At 52.3% G+C, this 21,325-nt stretch overlaps 1 protein-coding gene across 9 annotated transcripts in view; it reads left to right on the plus strand.

Moving 5' to 3' along the window:
• The window catches only part of JADE2 (jade family PHD finger 2), a 58,549-nt gene that overhangs the window by 21,640 nt on the left and 15,584 nt on the right, over positions 1–21,325 (plus strand). For all 9 annotated transcript variants that reach the window (XM_030926941.1, XM_010359936.2, XM_030926944.1 and 6 more), the window contains exons 4-9: positions 7,142–7,299; positions 13,469–13,629; positions 14,368–14,579; positions 15,816–15,983; positions 18,117–18,233; positions 19,776–20,240. In XM_030926941.1, coding sequence (XP_030782801.1) covers positions 7,142–7,299; positions 13,469–13,629; positions 14,368–14,579; positions 15,816–15,983; positions 18,117–18,233; positions 19,776–20,240 — 1,281 coding nt within the window. The remainder of the gene's footprint in view (positions 1–7,141; positions 7,300–13,468; positions 13,630–14,367; positions 14,580–15,815; positions 15,984–18,116; positions 18,234–19,775; positions 20,241–21,325) is intronic.

Below are 21,325 nucleotides of genomic sequence, written 5' to 3' on the forward strand. Positions count from 1 at the left end.
TGGGGGGCAGGATCCACTTCTATAGTTGGAAACATTGCTGCTCCCGCCAGCTGGAAGGGCCTCCTGGCCTCTGGGACTTGTCTTGCAAAAGAAATGTGTGTAATAAATTCTCTTTAAGAGCAGGAAGTGCTGCTATCCTCATGAAAATAAAAGAAAGAGATGTTGAGTGGGGTTTTTTTTTTTTTTTAAGTGTCTTATGAACTTAGCCTAGTGGTAGCTTGAAACATGACTGGGCAAGGGGTAGCTATTCTTACAGCCCTTCTCTCATATTTATACTGAATTTAGCTGCATAAGTTTGCTCTTGGCTAAGACACTCTTTATCAGGTTCCGACCCAGAAAAGATTTTTTAAAAGAAGAGCCCTCTGTGTCTTGCAGGCAGTATTGCTGTGGTTAGACAGTGGGGACTTCACGCAAGCGGTTTCACCTTTCTGAATCTCAGTTTCCACATCTGTAAGACGGGTAATATTAATTAGGAGCCACAATGTATGTAAAACTTTAACATAATACTTGACATGCCTTAACACGGCAATTACCTTTCTCTATTAGCTGTTGTTTCTAATGAGATGAGGTGCTCAGAAAACAATTGTGATGAGATTGGCTCTTTAAGTACAGAACTTCAAACATTCCTTGAGGGGTGAGGAGGAAGTGACCACTTCTAACTCTAAGGCCAATTCTAGCTCTACGTTGGGACTTTTAGTGTAGACAGATATCCAGGAGACACTGTCCTGGCCAAAGCCATTGTGATTGTCTTTGGGACAGTGACCAAGACCAGTTTCTCAGTTTCACCTGGAAGAATCCTGCCAGCCTCCTGCCTCTTCTCTCCCTGCTAAGACAGGGCAGGAAGTTTTATACTTTAGTCGTACTTCATACAAATCCTGGGATTCATTCATTCATTCACTGACTCTTTCCACAAGCATTTCGTTTTTGTTTTGTTTTGTTTTTTGAGACAGGGTCTTACTCTGTCACCCAGGCTGGAGTGCAGTGGCATGATCTCGGCTCACTGCAACCTCTACCTCCTGGGCTCAGGCAGCCCTTTCGCTTGAGCTCCCCAAGTAGTTGGGACTACAGGCAAGCCGCCATAACTGGCTAATTTTTGTTCCACAAGCATTTTTGAGTACCTGCTGTATGTCATACACTGTGCCAAAGGCAGGCACAGTGATAAACAGGACACATGGAGTCCCTATCTTCTTGCAGCTTGACTATTAGGAGAGATGGACATTAAAAATACAGTTACACCAATAGGCCGGGCATGGTGGCTCACGCCTGTAATCCCAGCACTTTGGGAAGCTGAGGTAGGCAGATCACTTGAGGTCAGGAGTTTGATACCAGCCTGGCCAACATGGTGGTGAACACCGTCTCTACTAAAAACACAAAAATTAGCTAGGCGTGGTGGCAGGTGCCTGTAATCCCAGCTACTCAGGAGGCTGAGGCAGGAGAATTGCTTGAACCTGGGAGGCAGAGGTTGCAGTGAGCCGAGATCGCACCACTGCACTCCAGCCTGGGTGACAGAATGAGACTCTGTCTCAAAAAAAAAAAAAAAAAAATATATATATATATATAAAAAATTACACAAGTAATTATATTTTGTAGTGTGATAACTGCTGGAGCTTTTCTCTTCAGTAACTAAATTTCCTCTTGGTACCTCTTAGTTTGAAATACTCTGTGATACAGTAATTCCCCCCTTGAGAAAAGGAAGCAGAGAACCAAGGTCCCAGGATGATATGTCCAAATCATAGCTACAAATCTTGAGATTGTATATTAAACCTTGTAGCCTGGTGTCTACTAGCCATGTGGTTAGTGCACAGTGAAAGTTGCCTTTTGTCATTATCTTTATTTGCTTTTGGAGGTCACTCACGCTCTGCCTTCTTGCAGAGTTCTTCCTAGGGAAATACATACAGAAAGCTAGACTTTTGAATGGTTGTGATCTGCAGTCTCAGAAAAAGACATGAAGGCAAAACCATGTGACATGTTTCTGGAGCAGTGTCCCTGCATCTGGGCAGAGCAGTCTTTAGCCCCCTCCAGGGCTACATTGGCACCCCTAGCACTCAGATGGGTTATTCAATTAGAGTTTGAGGCCTTTAAACATTTCTTCATACTGTTTGAAGAAGCTACAATTAACATCTCCCAAGCAGCTCAGCAGAACTTGGTTGCTAGGCAGCAGACCTTTAAAGACAATTTGTCAATTTCTGCCAAAAGAGAGAAAAGTAGTAAACATTCACATTCTAAGAAAATTGCTTGTTTTCCAGCTTCCAACTTTCTTGCCACAGCAAGGCTTCTCGTTCATCAGTGTCCATTTTATTCTTTATTTAGTTTTCATAAATCATTCAAAGGAGTTTCAGGAGAATGTTTAAGCCTTTTTCAGGCCTACCTCCTGGAAATTCAACACAAAATGATGTTTAGGTTACAATTGGCTGCCATATTTGTAGGCAGTTTTTATATAAATGCACAGAGGCTCCTTTGGAAGGCATGGAGTACCCAGCTGTAGTCTTGGACAGCAACCAAAGAAGGAGGTGGCTGGCTCATGGAAGGATCTTGAGTCATTCAAGATTTCTCAGCACCTAGCATGTGCCAGGCCCTGCTTGCACTGCTGGGCTCCAGCCCTGCGGCTCAGCCAGACCTCACTGAGCTCCCCTTCTAGTGGGGAAGACATGGCAAAAAAACCAGGAGATTCTAATACAGGGGCTGTAGAACTTCAGACAAAGCCCACAACCCAGCCTAGGATTGGGGAAGGCTTCCTAGAGCAGATGTGGGCTGGACTGAGACCTTAAGGATGAAGTGTGCCAGCTTTACTCTGGCAAGGGAGTAGTGTCCCAGGCAGCGTTCTCCCGTGTGCAAAGGGTTAAAAGTGCTTGGGAGACTGCAAGTGTATCCATGTGGTCACAGGGCCCCATTGGCTCTGCAGTTCAGTCTGGGCATAGTGGGAGGACAATGGAGAGCCACTGGAGGCCTCGGAACTTGCAAAGACCGCCGTCGGATTTGCGTATTTCAACCCTTGGAGAAGTCACCTGATTTGGCTTCGATTTAACTCAAGGGCATTAGGCAGTGAGCACATGGCCAAAAGGGGCAGGGAGAGCTGGATGGCTCAGGAGTTGTGTTGGCCTGGGTTCATTTGCCACTTCCAGTGCGTACACCTTGGGTGGGTGATTTAACTAACCCGAGTCCCAGGTTTCTCAACTGTAAAATCGGGATGATGGTAGTACTTACCTCACAGAGTGGGTGGAGGGGCTAATAATAGATTAATTCAGGAACAGCCCTTACACTGTCACTCTGCACACAGTCTCTCCAAGTGTGGGCTGACACCGTTATGACAGTGCTGCCCTCCCTGTGTGTCCATGATTCCCGCCTGCTAGAGCCCTTAGTGTCCAGTCTGCCACCTGCTCTCTGTGTGACCCAGGATGAAACATGAAACTCTCTTGGAATGAGACTCTTTTGTCTTCCCTGAATCTCCCTAACTGTAGTGGGAAGGGACTCTGAAGTTGACCCTGGGAGCCCTTCCTGCTGTGAGTTCTCAGTGCCAGGCCTGGTTCTGGGTCTGGACCATGTCTTCCCAGCTGGTGTCACCGGTGGGACACTCTGGTCTCACCCACTCCACCCTGGGCTGAATGCTGGTCCTTGAGCTTAAAGCCCAGCAGAACAAAGGCTGCCTGTTGCTCAGAGGCGCTTGTTCAGGTCCATGTGGTTGGGGATTTTGGCCACTGGGTTTATCCATGAGGTATCTCACCCTGTTCATGGGGGTTCAGAAAGCACTGCCAGGAGCCCGCTAGGGGCCTCAGATTCATCAGATAATTCCCCGGGGAGGCCCTCGTATTCAGTGCCAGGCACTGAGAATATAGCCGACAGCAGGATGAGACATGCCAGGGGAGATGACAAGAAACCAGCAACATGAGTCGACTAGGTACTTTTCAGGAGTGTAAGTGCTGGAAAGAAAATGGGGTGAGATGGAAAGTGGCTCAGTCAGGCAGTCGGCACTCCCTCAGTTGGTGATCAGGAAGGAATCCCCAAGGAGACAACAGTTAAGTTACAGCCCAGGGCCGGGCGCGGTGGCTCACGCCAGTAATCCCAACACTTTAGAAGGCTGAGGCAGGCGGATCACTTGAGGTCAGGAGTTCAAGACCAGCCTGGCCAACATGGTGAAACCCCGTCTCTATTAAAAATATAAAAACTAAGCTAGGTGCGGGTGGCTCACACCTGTAATCCCAGCACTTTGGGAGGCCAAGATGGGTGGATCACTTGAGGTCAGGAGTTCGAGACCAGCCTGGCCAACATGGTGAAACCCCGTATTAAAAATACAAAAATTAGCCATGCGAGGTGGCAGGTACCTGTAATCCCAGCTACTTGGGAGGCTGAGGCAGAAGAATCGTTTGAACCCAGGAGGCGGAGGTTGCAGTGAACCGAGATTGTGTACCTGCACTCCAGCCTGGGCAACAGAGCAAGACTCTGTCTCAAAAAAAAAGAAAAACAGTTACAGCCCAGGATGAGAGAAGAGCAAAAGGTTTCTAACCCACCTGTGCCTCTTTGGAGGGCACATAGTGACACTGGGCTATTGTAGGGTTGATTTCTAGGGCAGGATGATGCACTGTCCCAAGTGGGTGGTTCTCCATGGCTTCAGAGCATCAGGGCTTGGGATGATGCAGCACTTGGCTTGCTTGGGTGGGGAGAACTTTGAGGCAGTTATGAATCACTTTGGGGTCAGTTCTTCCTTGCCAGGTCCTGTGCTGGGGCCCATAGGGAAATAACCCAGCCCCAGCCTTGCTGAGCTCAGCAGTCTCCAGAGGCCTTCTCTGGCATGGGCGCCTACTGAAGGGCCCCCTAAAAGCACCCAGTGCCTGAGTGTGCCCTCTTGCATTAGCTTTCTTACTACTTGCTAATAAGATATGCAGATTACCAGGGCTGTGAAATCTTAGCCACATTCCATCTTCTGTTTAATTAGCATTTAATTGTAATCTGGTTTTAATTTTTTCACACTGGCATCCTAATTAAATGTTAGGGTGTTAGTCCTAACAATTAAATTATATTGCCAAGTAGAGTCTTCAAGAAACTTGACCTTTTTCAAGCCAGGGCTGTCTCCAGCTAGATGCAGATGTTAATTAGATTTTGCAAGATGCTGCTTCCAGGCCCCTCAGTCCACCCATTTCACTGTTCTCCTTGTGGTTATGGACCTAGATTCAAATGAGGCGCACATAGCAGGCAGAGGTTACCACTGAATCTGTCTATCATGAGCCTACGGAAGGCTGAGTGAACTGACTTAGCCCTGGGCACAGCAGTGGATGCTGACTTTTCCAGCGATGAATGTGGGGTTGGAGTTTGGTCTGAGGCCTGGAGTACTCCTTGAAGTGGTGTCTCTTGTCTCAGTGATGTGAGTTCTTTAACTTGTGATTCTCAAATGACGACGATCACTGGGAAAGTTGGTACCTGAACAAGTCACATGGTGTCTAGAGGTGGCACCACATTCCACAATAGCGCTGTGTGGGGGGATCACAGTGGGATCAGGTGACTGGGGCAGGAGGCGTTGCCAGTACCAGCTGGGGCAGAGTTTAGAGCTTGTTCTGAGGTGGAATTGGGGTGGAGGTGGGAGCAACAGACTAAACTCTGGGAAGAGCAGTTTGCCCCAAGTGAGCACGTGCTCGGGGTGTGACCACTCGCGGCTTTGCTCTGAGGAGTTTGGATGGGCTCGATTAAGAAGGAAGACAACCCTGTCCTTCCTGCCTTCCTATCTGCCCCCCGACACACAAAGCCCCTGTCGAGTTAGGAGAGTGTCCTTGTTCTTGAGGGACCTTGGAAGTCTCAGCTCATGTGAAGCCACTATCTAGGCTGCCCTAAGCCCCGGCCATCCCCCGGCTGTTTGCATAAGGTTTGCAGAAGGCCTTTCCTGGGATTGGCACCCTGTGGTGTTTTACACCTCCACTTGTGCCTGTGGGTGCAGAAAGATAACATGATTGTGAACCTCCAGTGGAAATGTCTTGAACAGTCACATAATGGCAGTATTTTTTTAAAATTTTATTTATTTATTTTGTTTTTATTTTTTGAGACAGGGACTCACTGTCACTCAGGCTGGAGTGCAGTGGTGCAGTGATGGCTCACTGCAGGCTTAACCTCCTGGGCTCAAGCAGTCCTTCCATCTCAACCTCCAGAGTAGCTGGGACCCCAGACATGTGCCACCACACCCAACTCCTTTTTTTATTTTTTGTAAATACGAGGTTTCACCATGTTGCCCAGACTTATCTCAAAATCCTGGGTTCAAGCAGCCCTCCCTCCTCAGCCTCCCACAGTGCTGAGATTACAGGTGTGAGCCACATTGCCTGGCCCTTTTTTTTAAATTCTTTAATCTTTTTTTTTTTTTTGAGACAGAGTCTCGCTCTGCGGCCCAGGCTGGAGTGCAGTGGCCGGATCTCAGCTCATTGCAAGCTCCGCCTCCCGGGTTCACGCCATTCTCCTGCCTCAGCCTCCCGAGTAGCTGGGACTACAGGCGCCCGCCACCTCGCCTGGCTAGCTTTTTGTATTTTTAGTAGAGACGGGGTTTCACCATGTTCACCAGGATGGTCTCGATCTCCTGACCTCGTGATCCGCCTGTCTCGGCCTCCCAAAGTGCTGGGATTACAGGCTTGAGCCACCGCGCCCGGCCAAAATTCTTTAATTTTTAAATGTTTTTAGAGGCAGGATCTTCCTGTGTTGCCCAGGCTGTCTTGAACTCCTGGCCTAAAGCAATCCTCTCACCTCAGCCTCCCAAACTGTTGGGATTACAGGCATGAGCCACCACACCTGGCCATCAGCATTGCTTTCACATTAGCCTTTCTGTCCTCTGAGGCTTTCCTCTTTTTATTTTGATTTTTGCCTTTCTCTGCCAGTCTTTCTCTTTCTCTCGTAGGTCCACTCCCATCTTTCCCTCAAACTCTGTCCTTTCATAGGTCAGAGCAATGTGAATTCAGTTCATTACATTTATGGAACATCTACTGTGTGCAAAGCATGTGCAGGGTTCAGAGCTGTGTTATTTATTGTGCTGATTGCTTTTATGTCATCTTATTTGTAAGTGCGCAGGCAGAATGCCCACTTGAGTTGCATGTATCTGCGTCTTCCTCTGGCCTGTGGGGCAGACTGCCCTGAGGCAGTCTGAAGTCACTCTCTCCCCTCTTGCCCCTCACAGGTTTTCCGGACAGACTTGATCACAGCCATGAAGATCCCGGACTCATACCAGCTCAGCCCGGATGACTACTACATCCTGGCAGACCCATGGCGACAGGAATGGGAGAAAGGTGTGCAGGTGCCCGCTGGGGCAGAGGCCATCCCAGAGCCCGTGGTGAGGTGAGCCAGGCAGCCCAGGCTAGGGGGCCATTGGAACAGGGGAGGAAGGGGAGGCTGCTTTCCAGGTAGGTGACCTGCCAGTCCTGGAATTCCTTTCTAGTCCATCTCTATTCTGTATTCCATTCCTTTGTCCAACAAACCATTGAAATGTTCCAGAAATACTGGCAGTTTACCTGAGAGGCTAGGGGATTGGACTCGAGCTTGGCTGTAGAGCCAGAATGCTTGCGTTCATGTTGCCACTCATATTCAATGTGGCCTTAGACCATAAATGTAATCTCTCTGGGCCTCAGTTTCCTTATCTATGAAATTGGAATGCGTAAGAATAACAATAACTAACCTACTCATGTAGTTGTAATGTTGAGATAATGGAATGAAATGACGCATGGAAGGCACTTGGCACCAGGCCTGGCACACAGCAAGCACTTTGTAATGTCAATCCAAACTGGGCCCCAAAGCGGTTCTTTTTTCTTTCTTCTTTAGAGACAGGGTCTTACTCTGTCCCCCAGGCTGGACTGCAGTGGTACAATCTTGGCCCACTGCAGCCTTGACTTCCTAGGTTCAAGCAGTCCTCCCACCTCAGCCTCCCAAGTAGCTAGGACTACAAGCTCAGGCCACCACGCCCAGCTAATTATCATGTTTTGTGTAGAGATGGGGATTTGCCATGTTGCCCAGGCTAGTCTTGAACTCCTGGGCTCAAGTGATCTGTCCACCACCTTGGCCAGCCTCCCAAAGTGCTGGGACTGCAGGCAGCTGTAAGTCACCGGGTCTGGCCTTTTTTTTGAGACAAGTTCTCACTCTGTTACCCAGGCTGGAGTGCAGTGGTGCAATCTCAGCTCACTGCGGCCTCGACCTCCCAGCCTCAAGTGATCTTCCCACCATAGGCACATGCCACCACACGTGGCTAATTTTTTTGATTGTTGGTAGAGACAGGGTCTTGCTCTGTTGCTCAGGCTGGTCTCTAACTCCTGGGCTCAAGCAGCTCTCCTGCCTCAGCCTCCCAAAGTGCTGGGATTACAGGCATGGGCTACCATGCCTGGTGCCAAAGCAGTTCTGATCAGGGAAATCTCCAGACTTTTCACTAGTCTTTAAGAGAGAGATAGGCCGGGCGCGGTGGCTCAAGCCTGTAATCCCAGCACTTTGGGAGGCCGAGACGGGCGGATCACGAGGTCAGGAGATCGAGACCATCCTGGCTAATACGGTGAAACCCCGTCTCTACTAAAAAATACAAAAAACTAGCCGGGCGACGAGGCGGGCGCCTGTAGTCCCAGCTACTCGGGAGGCTGAGACAGGAGAATGGCGTGAACCCGGGAGGCGGAGCTTGCAGTGAGCTGAGAGCCGGCCACTGCACTCCAGTCTGGGTGGCAGAGCAAGACTCCGTCTCAAAAAAAAAAAAAAAAAAAGAGAGAGAGAGATAAAGCATACTTTTTTTTTTTTTTTTTTTTTGAGACGGAGTCTCGCTCTGTCACCAGGCTGGAGTGCAGTGGCGCAATCTTGGCTCACTGCAACCTCCGACTCCCGGGTTCATGAGATTCTCCTGCCTCAGCCTCCCAAGTAACTGGGATTACAGGTGCGTGCCACCATGCCCAGCTAATTTTTTGTATTTTTAGTAGAGATGGGGTTTTACCGTGTTAGCCAGGACGGTCTTAATCTCCTGACCTCGTGATCCGCCCATCTCGGCCTCGCAAAGTGCTGGGATTACAGGCGTGAGCCACCGCGCCCGGCCTTAAGCCATGCTTTTGACTTCTTGAACCTTTTAAGGGAGTTCTTAGAGGGGGAGTCAAGTGCCTGGCATACAGCAGATGGTCAGTAAGCCATTGCTATTACAGGCCTCTGGGTAGGTTCCCCTGCCAGGGCTGGTTCAGAGATGAGTCCTCTGGGCTTTATACCCTTCTGGTCTCATGAGATGGAGAGACTTCTGGCCGCTCTTGTCAGGAGGTAGCCACATGGCCCTGGGTCTTGCCTCCAGCTATGGAGTTCAGCCAAGTGCTTCTTTATGCAACCTGGGAAACCCTCCAAGTCATGTCTCAGGGCAGAGGGGTCTTGTGTCCTGGCCTCCCCCACCCACCAGTCTGCCTGGTCTGGGCAGCTTGGGTTTTTGGCCGTCTACTCCTGGCCTTGGCAACCTCGTGGCTCTTGCTCGATCCCATGTAGACCAGGCCCGGGGCAAAGATCACAGCTGTTACCTCCCTTGACGTCGGCACCCTCGTTTCCTGGCAGCTGCAGCTATGATTGGATCATAGGCACAGCAGACTCGAAGCACCAATAGGGTGCTCTGTGGGGATTGGAAGGGGAGGGGCAGGCAATCCTGCTCCAGTGACTCCTGATGGCTGAGTGTTTATTAACACTTGTCTGGGGCCTTCTGAGAATCAGGGGGTGCCCCAGGCCTCTCCAGAAGTGAGAATATGTATGCCAGGTCACTGCCACAAGTACCAGTGCGCAGGATGATGGGGGAAGGGCAGGCCACCAGGTGGGCAGAGCGAGGTCAGTCTTGATTAAGCTTGGCCCAGCGGTCTGTCCTCTCTACTTGATGTCAGTGTCAGTTGGTTCCGGAAACATCTCCTGGCCTGGGTAATTAATTGCAGATGCTTCCATACCAGTAGCTTGGCTTCAGTCTCCCTGTAGGGTGCTTTATCTGTTGACATCAAGAGGAGAGCACGTGTTCCAGCTGCTTTGGCTTTACGAGGTGCATTCCCAGCATAGGCATGGCTGTGCTAAGCTGACGTGAGCCAGGAGCTCCTGGCCCGTCCGTGATCTTTGGAGAGGATGGACTGGGGGTGAGGAGGTGCTCTTTTAGATTCATCTCCACGCCTCTTCTGCCGCTGTCTCCCTCTAGCCACTCCATCCTCCTGGCACCTCCCACTGCGCAACCCTCATCTGGAAGGCTGCCTGGTAGCCGCCAGGGTCAGAATTGTTAGAGAAACCCTGTTCTTGAGGACTTGCTGTGCTGAGCCTGTGTTCGTCTTTTCATTTAACAATCATATTAGCTTTACAAACTACATATAATTGTCCCCATCTTATAGATGAGGAAGTTGGGAAATTCTGGGGAATTCCCTGCAGGGCCACCGGGCCTAGTGGGCTGGGCCAGGAAATCAGAGGCCCCGGGAACAAGCCCTGGGCTGCCCCGTGAGGCCCAGAGACAGAGCGCTGTGCCCCCGTCATCCCGGCAGGCTGTTTCTGGCTGCCCTCCCCCAGCTGCCACCCCAGGCCCCCTCTGTCCCTTCCTCCCTGGCCTTTGGGTGGGTCTGCCCACCTCGTGGTCTGAAATCTGTCTGAACAATGAGCACTTGTCTCGCCCTTCTCCAGACTGAATTGAGTGAGGGCCTGTCCTGTCCCTCATTGTGGCCAGAAGTCTCAGCCAGGGCAGAACCGACCTCTGGTGTGTGTCTGGTCTTCTGGGGTAAAGACCCCCTCCCCTCCCGTAGATCCCAGCCAGCTGATGCCCTCCTCTCAGCTGACCTCCATCCTCCTGGCTACAGCTGAGGGTGAGGCCTTGGCCTAGGGTCAGGTCAGTCCACGCCTGGTAGGAGAACTTCCTTCAGAGCCAGAGCCGGAAGGGGGCACGCAGATGAAGAGGAGAGACCCAGGAAGCACAACAGATACCTTGTGGTGTGAGTCCCTTCACCCTGACTCTGCAGAAGGAGCACAGTGATCCTGATCCCAAGAGGCTTGGCCAGGTGGCCGCCGACCAGTCAAGCAGATGTGGGTAGTTATGCCAGGAAGTGGTGGGCATCCGGACACCCCCACTCAGCATGTGCTTAGGGCACAATCAAAGCCGTTCACAACCAAATTACAGGCTGCATTTTTAAAAGAATGTGTTTATTCAAGTAACAGTTTCACGGGGAAAGGCAGAATTGTGTTGGACTGAGGGTATTAGTATCGCTTCCATATGGAATCACCTGTTAGTGTGGGGTGCGGCCATACCGTGATCACGACCTAGGATCTGCCTTCATTTGGGCCTCTTGTGTGGGAAAGGTGGTGCCAAGCCCCTTCCCCTTCTCTGTGCCCCTTCGACCTTATATAGACCTTCCTCCTGGCTTGGAGGCCATTCTCTCTCTTGGCCTGGGCCCCTGCCTCCCTGTCTCCTTCATCCTTCCTGCCCTTTTTGCTGACACTGGGTGTGGTGTTGGGGAAGCCCAGGAGCCCTCACCACAGCTCTGCCATGTCTCTGTGCCATCTAAAGCCCTGCCCCTCCCTCCCTGTCAGCACTGAGTCACAGCTTCTGGCAGCCTTGCCCCCGACCCCAGGATGCCTCTCAAGTAAGGGGCCTCTCCACCCTGGCAGAGCTGGCCAGATGGAGGCCAGGCTTCGAAGCAATAACCATAGCAACCAGTGGGGGGTGGGAAGAGCTGGCTTTTTGAACTGGCATCAGGAACTGAGGGGCAGCACACAGCGGAGCCAAAAGGAAACTATGCCCTCCTGAGGCAAAATGCCCTCTATATTCCATTTCAGGACAGCGGTAACATCCCAAGGTCTCAACACACATATACACACACAAACACACCACACATCACATAACACACACACACATCACAACACATACACACACATCACACAACACATACACACACATCACACAAAACACACATACACCACACATACCACATGCACACACACATCACACAACACATACACACACCCCACACACCCCACATCACACACACACATCACACAACACGTACACTCACACCATACACACACCTCACACATCACATAAAACACACACCCCACACCACACACACCACACACACACACACACACACACACGCAGTGGTTACTGTGTGCCAGACACTTTCCTAAGAGCTTTGCAAACATTAATCCATTTAATCCTCTCACCAACCACATAAGGTAGATATTATTACTATTATTATTTTTGAGACAGAGCTTTGCTCTTGTTGCTTGGGCTGGAGTGCAGTGGCGCGATCTCTGCTCACCATAGCCTCCACCTCCCAGGTTCAAGCGATTCTTCTGCCTCAGCCTTCTAAGTAGCTGGAATTACAGGCATACACCACCACGCCTGGGTAATTTTGTAGTTTTAGTAGAGATGGGGTTTCTCCATGCTGGTCAGGCTGGTCTCGAACTCCCGACCTCAGGTGATCCACCTGCCTTGGCCTCCCAAAGTGCTGGGATTACAGGCGTGAGCCACCGCGCCCAGCCTGGTACTATTATTATTGACCCATTTTGGGGGATGGGAATACTGGGGCCCAGAGAAGTTGAGTGGCTTCCCCAGAGTCACACAGTAAGTGGTGAAGCTGGACTTGAGTCCACACCCTGCGGCCAGGCCTTTCCAAGCTGCCTCAGCAGCAGAGCTGTGGCCGCAAAGGTGGGCTGAGCTGGGAAGGGATCCTGGGACTGCAGCAGGCAGGATTCTTTGTATCCAAGGGATTTGACTTCCGTCTTGGTCGTGGGGCTGGGTAACACTATGTAGCAGGACACTCACTGCTCACATGACATTGTGTCTGGGAGAAGGGCAAGGTGGCATGTGGACCTTTGTCTGGAAAGGGTCACCCTAGGCCGCAGCTGGGTAACCAGGTAGGGCTCCTCCTTATCTCAGAGGAGAGGTGGCCTCAGTTGTGCTCAAGTCAATGGGGTTTTCAGGCTATTGGTAAAAAGGGGGCTTGGGCTTCTGGGAGTATGTAGACAACCCCTGCCTTGTCCGCAGCCTTGAGGGGTATGCTCAAGGACCCGGAGTCCAGCTGGCACTACCTCACTTGTTGCTGGCACAGGCCATTGCCCATGACGGCACATAGGACACCTCCTACAGGCCCTAGCAGGGTTAGATCCAGGCCACAGGGCTTTAGCTAAGGCCCAGCTACCCTGAAGGGAGGAAGTGGATGAACCCTGGGCAGGTGGGTGTTTATAGGGTGAGCAAGGCTGTGGATCAGCCGTGACTCCCATCCCTTACTGTGCCCTACTGCCCTTTGGGTCTTCTGTGTGCTGCCTGTTCATCCACTCAGTCTCTGAGTCACCCTCAGAGACTCATCTGAGTCTCCGCAGGGTGGGCAGATGGTGGAGGAAGAAATGAAGGATGGGGTGGAAGGAGGTGGGCCCTGTGTGGCATCAAAGCACACTTGTCCATCGGCTCCTGAGCTGGACTGGTCAGCTCCCTGGAGCCCCTAGGGCAGCAGGCTGAGGGCCCCTCCCTTCATGACATTTTGTCTTGATTTTCTAGGATCCTCCCGCCGCTGGAAGGCCCCCCTGCCCAGGCATCCCCGAGCAGCACCACGCTTGGTGAGGGCTCCCAGCCTGATTGGCCAGGGGGCAGCCGCTATGACCTGGACGAGATTGATGCCTACTGGCTGGAGCTGATCAACTCGGAGCTTAAGGAGATGGGTAGGTGACCACTGCATTAAGAATGGGATCAGGGCAGGGCAGAGAGGGTTTTCTCCCCATCCCAAGAGGGGCAGTGGCCCAGGCATGGATCTGGAGGGAGTGTCCATACTGCATTACTGAATGGTGACCTGACTGGTTAGTGTCTCTGTGCTTCCTGAAGTTTCTGCAGCTGTCAGGTGGGGGCAATAATAGCACATCAGTTGCAGGGCTGTTGGGACTATTGTGGTAAGCACGGATGTTACATGAAGAGGAAGTGAGCATGCAGGGGAGTCTAGGATGGCAAATGGGGCTGTGGTCAGGATGGCAAATGGGGCTGGGGTCAGGAGGTGTGGGCCACCTGGCTGGAGCCCACTAATGTCCCAGGAAGGACTAACTCTTCCCTATTCAGCCACACTCAGAGGTCCCCTCATACACACAGCACAAGTAGTGCCTTCTCCCATGGAGCTGGCCGCATCCCAGAGACACTTCCATGTTAATTGTACACACATGTGCCTGTGGTCACAGGCAGGCTGTCTAAAGTCAGAACACCAGGACAGGTCAGGGGCCGTTGAGATGGGATGGTCCAGACCATTCAGTTTTCAGAGGATGGAGCTGCTTCTCCCAGGTCCCACAGTGGATGGACAGAAACCCTCCCAGACATCTGCCCTGAATTCCTGCAGCTCCAGGAGCCAAGTCCTCTTCGAAGCTCAAAGGAGGCTGGGCTCTTAACACCACCACGCCCTGCTGTCCTCCTCACAGAGAGGCCGGAGCTGGATGAGCTGACATTAGAGCGTGTGCTGGAGGAACTGGAGACCCTGTGCCACCAGAATATGGCCAGGGCCATCGAGACGCAGGAGGGGCTGGGCATCGAGTACGACGAGGATGTTGTCTGTGACGTGTGTCGCTCTCCTGAGGGCGAGGATGGCAACGAGATGGTCTTCTGTGACAAGTGCAACGTCTGTGTGCATCAGGTGGGCAGACCTGCCAGTCACCCTCACCCGTGCCATGTATACACATACTGCCTGGCAGGGCCCCACTTGGCTTTCCAGAGGCACTGTGGGCAGAGGCCCTTAAGAAGGAGCAGGAAGGGAATGGCGAGGGTGCTTCGTGGTGCCATGTGCACCCAGGGCCCCTTGGCTTAGACCTGCCAGCCAGACTCAAGCCAAAGCCCGTTGGCTTTCTGCCCTCTCCCATCAGCCTCCGTCAGACCGTCTCCTCCTTGCGCCCTGTCCCTTCCCCTCCTCTTCTGCTCCTCATGTCCTGAATTTACTAAAAGCAGCCCACTGTGACCGAGAGCAAAGCTGCCAGATTTCAAATTGTGGCTCTGCCCTTCACAAGCTATGTAACTTTAGGCAAGTTTTATAACCTCTCTGGGCCTGTGTTTTCTCGATTATGCATAAATAAGAGTGGATTGTTACACGGATTAAATTGTTTACTGTGCGTCTTTGCTTAGAACAGTCTAGTAAGGGCTATACGTATTTGTCACCATTACTGGATTTGTGTGCCAGTGCAGCCTGGCCAGGCTCCCCTTGGTTTGGGGCCCAAGGCTGTAGGTCTTGAGTATCTCTGGGCCTTGACTGCAGACCTGACTGGGACCTGGCGGACCCACTCTGGCCCTGATTTTGAGGCTGCTCGTATGCACCATCACTGGAGTAGACCCCGGGGAGCTCAGAGGTAGGGACTTCGCCGGACTGGCAGGTAGGTGGGCAGTGCAAGTCTCATATAAACAAACACATCCCTTATACCTAGCAGCTCTTAGGTTCATGTGTCTCACCCAAGCCATAGAGGGGTGCAGCCCTCCTCATGGGTCCCTGTGTAAGAAATATGAGGGCTCTGGGACTTGTTTTCAGGAAGTACACACCCAATTTTGTATTCAACTTAAGGGGATTCTCGAACCCTCCTGAAGTCCATTGCTGGTTAGGAACCTCTGGCTAAAGTGACTTTCCTCCCAGCAGAGGGCAGACCTGAACCCTTTCACAGAGGACTGAAATGGTGACATTTCAGGCATACAAACAGGCCAAGGAGGGCTTTCCAGGAGCCCTTCCTTCCTTCCTTGCATTGTAACTCCTCAGAAGGTGAACGTGCCAGAGGCTGGAGGCTGTATAGCAGTGTAGCACGGGGCTAGCACTGGACCAAATGCAGCTGACTGCTGACCAGACACAGATTGGCCAACTCCACTGACTCATGACCACCCTGCTCTCTCCTAGGCATGCTACGGGATCCTCAAGGTGCCCACGGGCAGCTGGCTGTGCCGGACGTGTGCCCTGGGTGTCCAGCCAAAGTGCCTGCTCTGCCCCAAGCGAGGAGGAGCCTTGAAGCCCACCAGAAGTGGGACCAAGTGGGTGCACGTCAGCTGCGCCCTATGGATTCCTGAGGTGGGTGGGCGTGGAGGTGAGGCAGCCCAAGGAATAGCCCATGGGGAAGTGGGTCTGCATGGGACTCAGGTAGCAGAGCACTGGGAAAGGAAGGTGATGGACTCACATTAAAACACTGGCATCGGCTGGGCACGGTGGCTCACGCCTGTAATCCCAGCATTTTGGGAGGCCGAGGTGGGTGGATCACCTGAGTTCAGGCGTTCAAGACCAGCCTGGCCAACATAGCAAAACCCCCTCTCTACAAAAATTAGGAGTGCATGGTGGCAGGCACCTATAGTCCCAGCTACTCAGGAGGCAGAGGCAGGAGAATCACTTGAACCCGGAGGTGCAGGTTGCAGTGAACCAAGATCGCACCACTGCACTTCAGCCTGGGTGACAGAGTGAGTCTCCGTCTCAGAAAAAAAAACACACACACTGGGATCTCAGGTGATGGGCCAGCGAGGAATCCAGACCACAGCTATAGGGAGCTTAGCTTGTGGACTTGGACAGAGCTCAGGTGGTGAGTTCTATGAGAAAATGGGGTTATGGACCGCTAGGAGATTCAGGAGATAGGTATAAGGTCTGGACAGAAGTCAGGCAGCTGACTAGAGGGGAAAGCAGGTTGTAGGGTCCATCTAAACCTAGGCAGTGGTTCCAACCAAAGTCAAGCCACATGTTCAAAACAGAGATAAGCCAACTAACCTTAAAAGAGAATCGGGTGGGAGGCCGAGGCAGGTGGATCACTTGAGGTGAGGAGTTCAAGACCAGCCTGGCCAACATGGTGAAACCCTGTCTCTACTAAAAATACAAAAAAAAAATTAGCTGGGCTTGGCACATGCCTGTAATCCCAGCTACTTGGGTGACTGAGGCACGAGAATCACTTGAACCCAAGAGACAGAGATTGCAGTGAACTGAGATCATGCCACTGTACTCTTGCCTGGGTGACAGAATGAGACTCCGTCTCAAAAAAAAAAGAAAAAAGAGAGAATGAATCAGGCAGTAAGCCTAAAGGGAAGTTGGCTAGTGGGTCTGCTGCTATCGCTGTGGCTAGGATGGCAGGGTGGGCGTGTTTCTGAGTCCAGGTGGGAGTGCCACCGGCAACAGGCTGGGTCCAGAGTCAGTGAGTTAGCAGAGGTCCTGGGTGCCCGGAAGGCCAGCCATTTTATTTGAAATGTGAAATGTTAAAATGCACCAGAGTTTCAGCCCCAGCCTTGCTGTGTGGACTGACTCAGATTGAGGTTCCACTCCAGTGTTGCCTGTGCCCAGAAGCAAGCCAGATGGCCCTGTCCATAAGTGGCGCTCTCCTTCCTGGGCTCCCAGTCTGAAGCCCACACTGCAGGCTTCTGTGATCACAGTTGTTTGTGTCAGCGGTAGGCACTTGCTTGCGGATCAGCATGTTGAAGACTGGGACCACCTATGAGTGTGCCCTGGGCTGGGCATGGCAGAGACAGAACCAACAGGGACTCCATCATAAAGACCCTTTGGCTCAGGACCTTTGGAGAGAATTGCTTTTTCCATCCTCAGGCATCAGCAATGGGGAGGCAAATGTGCCCTGCCTCTGGGCTGTGGGGTGGTCTCTGCCCAGTAGACTTGGGCATAGTTGTAGGCCTGTCCCCATAGGAAGGGCTCAACAAAGGCATATCCCCAGGAGAGCCCTAAAGACCTTCAAGAGGAGGTCCCACCATGAGACTTTTTCTTGGTGCCCAGAAAAATAAGTAATATAAATACAAATTGTAACAAGAACTCTGAAGATGTTATTAACAAAGGCCTGAGTGCAGAAAGGAGGGGGATCTTTCATGTACCTGTGCGCACACACCAAAGCACCTCTCTGTCAAGGCCCACATAGTCGCAAGCACACACACACAGTCAACTACACATACTGATGGCACACTCACACATTCACAGACAATTTAAGATGAGTCTCAGATGAGCACACACTAACACACTCATCCAGTGGTCAGCTTGGGAGAGTTAGGAGGAATTCCGGCCTTTCAGCCATGCTTGTTTGGTGTTAGGAGGGACTTGGGATTTAGGGGCTCAGCCACTGCCCTGTCTGCCCACCACCTAGTTTCAGCAGACAAACCCCCATTTTGGAGATCCCTGGAGGCAGGCTGGGGATGAGAGGAATGATACAGCCCCCTGTGTCCTGCCCAGGTCAGCATCGGCTGCCCAGAGAAGATGGAGCCCATCACCAAGATCTCGCATATCCCAGCCAGCCGCTGGGCTCTGTCCTGCAGCCTCTGCAAGGAATGCACAGGCACCTGCATCCAGGTATGTGGACTACTTCCCCCTCCTGCTGTCAGGAGCCGGCTGAGAGAGAGGCATGCTTGGAGCCTCGAACAGCAGCTGCCACCACCCTCTCCCCTCCATGGGGCTGAAGACTGATGTGCCCCAGAGGGGTGTGGGACTGGGGCCAGAGTCAGAATTGCACCTAATGGGGAGCATTTCTCCATCCTCTGGTCTTTGAGGGAGTGGGAACAGACCTGGGAAACCAAGGCTCACCACCCTATTGGAGTGCTAAGAACTCTGGCTTTCCCTGAAAGCAAGTGTCTTGGGGCTCGATGAATATGTTAGCCTCACTTCTGACATTGAACTTGACACATTAGGGGTTAAGAATCAAACTTCTCCTCTAGCTAAGCTAATAGACTCTCCTGACACTGGAAGAGCTGTACCAGTCTGTCTTTAGCAAAGTCTATTCCCAAAGTCTAGCGTGCATGAGAATTATCTGGAGGGCTCGGTAAACATAGACTGCTGAGCCTACTCCTGAAAGGCTCTGACTCAGTAAGTCTGGAGTGAAGCTGAGAACTTGCATTTCTAACAAGCTCCCAGGGGATGTTGATGCCTCGGGTCTATAGTTTAGGAGTGCAGGTGGGAGTCATCCTTTGTCCGCCTCATCTTTTAGGAACAGAGTTGTCATTGTAAACATTAGTTGTGCCTCCACTCATCCATGGACCTTCAAAAGGATTTGTGAGTGCAGCATAAGCAGTTGTAATAGTTGGGTGCATGATTGCTGACACGGTTATCAGCTGCCCACAGCCATCATCCGAGGCTAAGAGAGAGGGTCAAGCCTGAAGCTGTCTGGACGAAAGGAGAGGGAAGGGGTCTAAGTCCAGCCCCTCTTCCCAGAGGACAAAAAGGGGACCACAATCCCCATCTTAGATGGGCCAGTGACCCATCATCAGCCTTTCTTTTGATGCTCTGTGATGCCAAAGTCATTTTGCCCACACAAAAATGCCACTTGAGACCAGGCATGGTGGCTCACACCTGTAATGCCAGCACTTTGGGAGGCCAAGGCAGGTGGATCACCTGAGGTCAGGAGTTCGAGACCAGCCTGGCCAACATGGTGAAACCTCATCTCTAAAAATACAAAAACTAGGTGGTGCACGCCTGTAGTCCTAGCTACTTGGGAGTCTGAGGCAGGAGAATCTCTTGAACCTGGGAAGCGGAGGTTGCAGTGAGATGGAGCCACTGCACTCTAGCCTGGGCAACAGAGTGAGACTCTCTCAAAAAAAAAAAAAAAAAAAAAAAAATGCAGTTTGTCCCCAGAGGTGTTTCTCAACTGTCTTCTGATCGACTCCCCCAGGGCACATGGTGTTGAATGGGCTTCCTTTCCGGGCGCCCCAGAGCTCCTCCTCCTCCCCTGCCATAACTCCCATCCTGCACAGGAGGTCGGGAGCCCATGCCATTCTATTTAGGATTTAGGTTCTCACCAGCATTGTGCATTCTCAGTAGAGCCCTGGGGGAAGCCTCTCTATCTTCTCCCCTCCCACCAGGCTCCCTCCATGTCTGATGCTGCTCCTCCTTTCCCCTCAGTGTTCCATGCCTTCCTGCGTCACAGCATTCCATGTCACATGCGCCTTTGACCACAGCCTGGAAATGCGGACTATATTAGCAGACAATGATGAGGTCAAGTTCAAGTCATTCTGCCAGGAACACAGTGATGGGGGCCCACGTAATGAGCCCACATCTGAGCCTGCAGAGCCCAGTCAGGCTGGCGAGGACCTAGAAAAGGTGACCCTGCGCAAGCAGCGGCTGCAGCAGCTAGAGGAGGACTTCTATGAGCTGGTGGAACCTGCTGAGGTGGCTGAGCGGCTGGACCTGGCTGAGGTGCTGGTCGACTTCATCTACCAGTACTGGAAGCTGAAGAGGAAAGCCAATGCCAACCAGCCGCTGCTGACCCCCAAGACCGACGAGGTGGACAACCTGGCCCAGCAGGAGCAGGATGTCCTCTACCGCCGCCTGAAGCTCTTCACCCATCTGCGGCAGGACCTAGAGAGGGTGAGTCCGCATGCTGCCTGCCCGCCCACCTGCCTGGTGGGTCCAGGAGTCCTTTCCATGCCACAGTCACTGGCCTGGAGCAGCCAGGACTCACCAGGACTCAAACTGTGAGCTCTGGTGGACCGGCACTGCTGCAGGAGCCTGCCAAGTGGCTGAGGGCTTTCAGATCCCAAAGAGTATGGGGGTGACTGACACTTTACAGAACAGAGAAGAGTCCAGTTCTTGAATCTCTGAGTCCCTCTTGTGCCAGCCCTATCACAGGCCTGGTGAATGGTGGGGGCCCTGCCAAGGTCATGAGGCTGGGAGCACCAGAGCTAGGGCGAGGACCCAGGCTTCTGGCACTTGCTTGCCTCTGTGGGCCCTGCCTGGTCCTAACACATGAGCTTGCGTTGAGAATCTGAGGTAGAGGAGGAACTGGGGCTTCCCAAGCTGTCCCTGTAACCCTTGCTGAAAGCCAGGAGCATCAAGAGCCAGGAGCAGCCAAACAGGCTTGTGCCGGGCCAGGGCAGGGTAGATGGGTAAATGCGGCTCCGTGGGGTGCTGGGCAAAGAGAACAGAGGCACGAAGGAGACAGGGTGGACTCAAGGAACGGTGGAGTGGAAGGAGGAGGTGAAAGGAGCTGGTAAATCACACAAGGCTGGGCTGGTGGATCACAGTGTGTCTGGAAGCTGCAGAAGTGCTAAGGAGGGACCGACACATTGTGGCTGGGACTTCCACCCATCACTCCCTGGAGAAGTCCGAGGAATGGGTGGGCTGGCTGAAAACCGCCCCCAGCTGTGTGCTGGGAAATAGATGACGGTGGCTTGGTCCAGGGGGCTGAGTGAAATGAAGCAGGATTTCTGGATCCTTGTCCAGTCCTCTGAACCCCACAGGCTGTTCTGGCCTCTCCTCTCTGGGACATTTCTAGGGTTCCAGAGCATATGGGACCATGTCACAGTGTCTCCCCTGGGTTCAGACACACATGCTCGCCCTCTCCCTGGGTCCTGTCAGGAAACAGCTCTGGGCAGGAGCACGCAGGGAGCTTTGTGTGACCGGAAACAGCTGCTTTTCTTAATCTGCATCACAGTGGGCAAGGCTGTAAAATG

Source organism: Rhinopithecus roxellana, chromosome 3 (assembly GCF_007565055.1).
Source record: "Rhinopithecus roxellana isolate Shanxi Qingling chromosome 3, ASM756505v1, whole genome shotgun sequence".
In the NCBI taxonomy this organism is placed as follows: Eukaryota; Metazoa; Chordata; class Mammalia; order Primates; family Cercopithecidae; genus Rhinopithecus; species Rhinopithecus roxellana.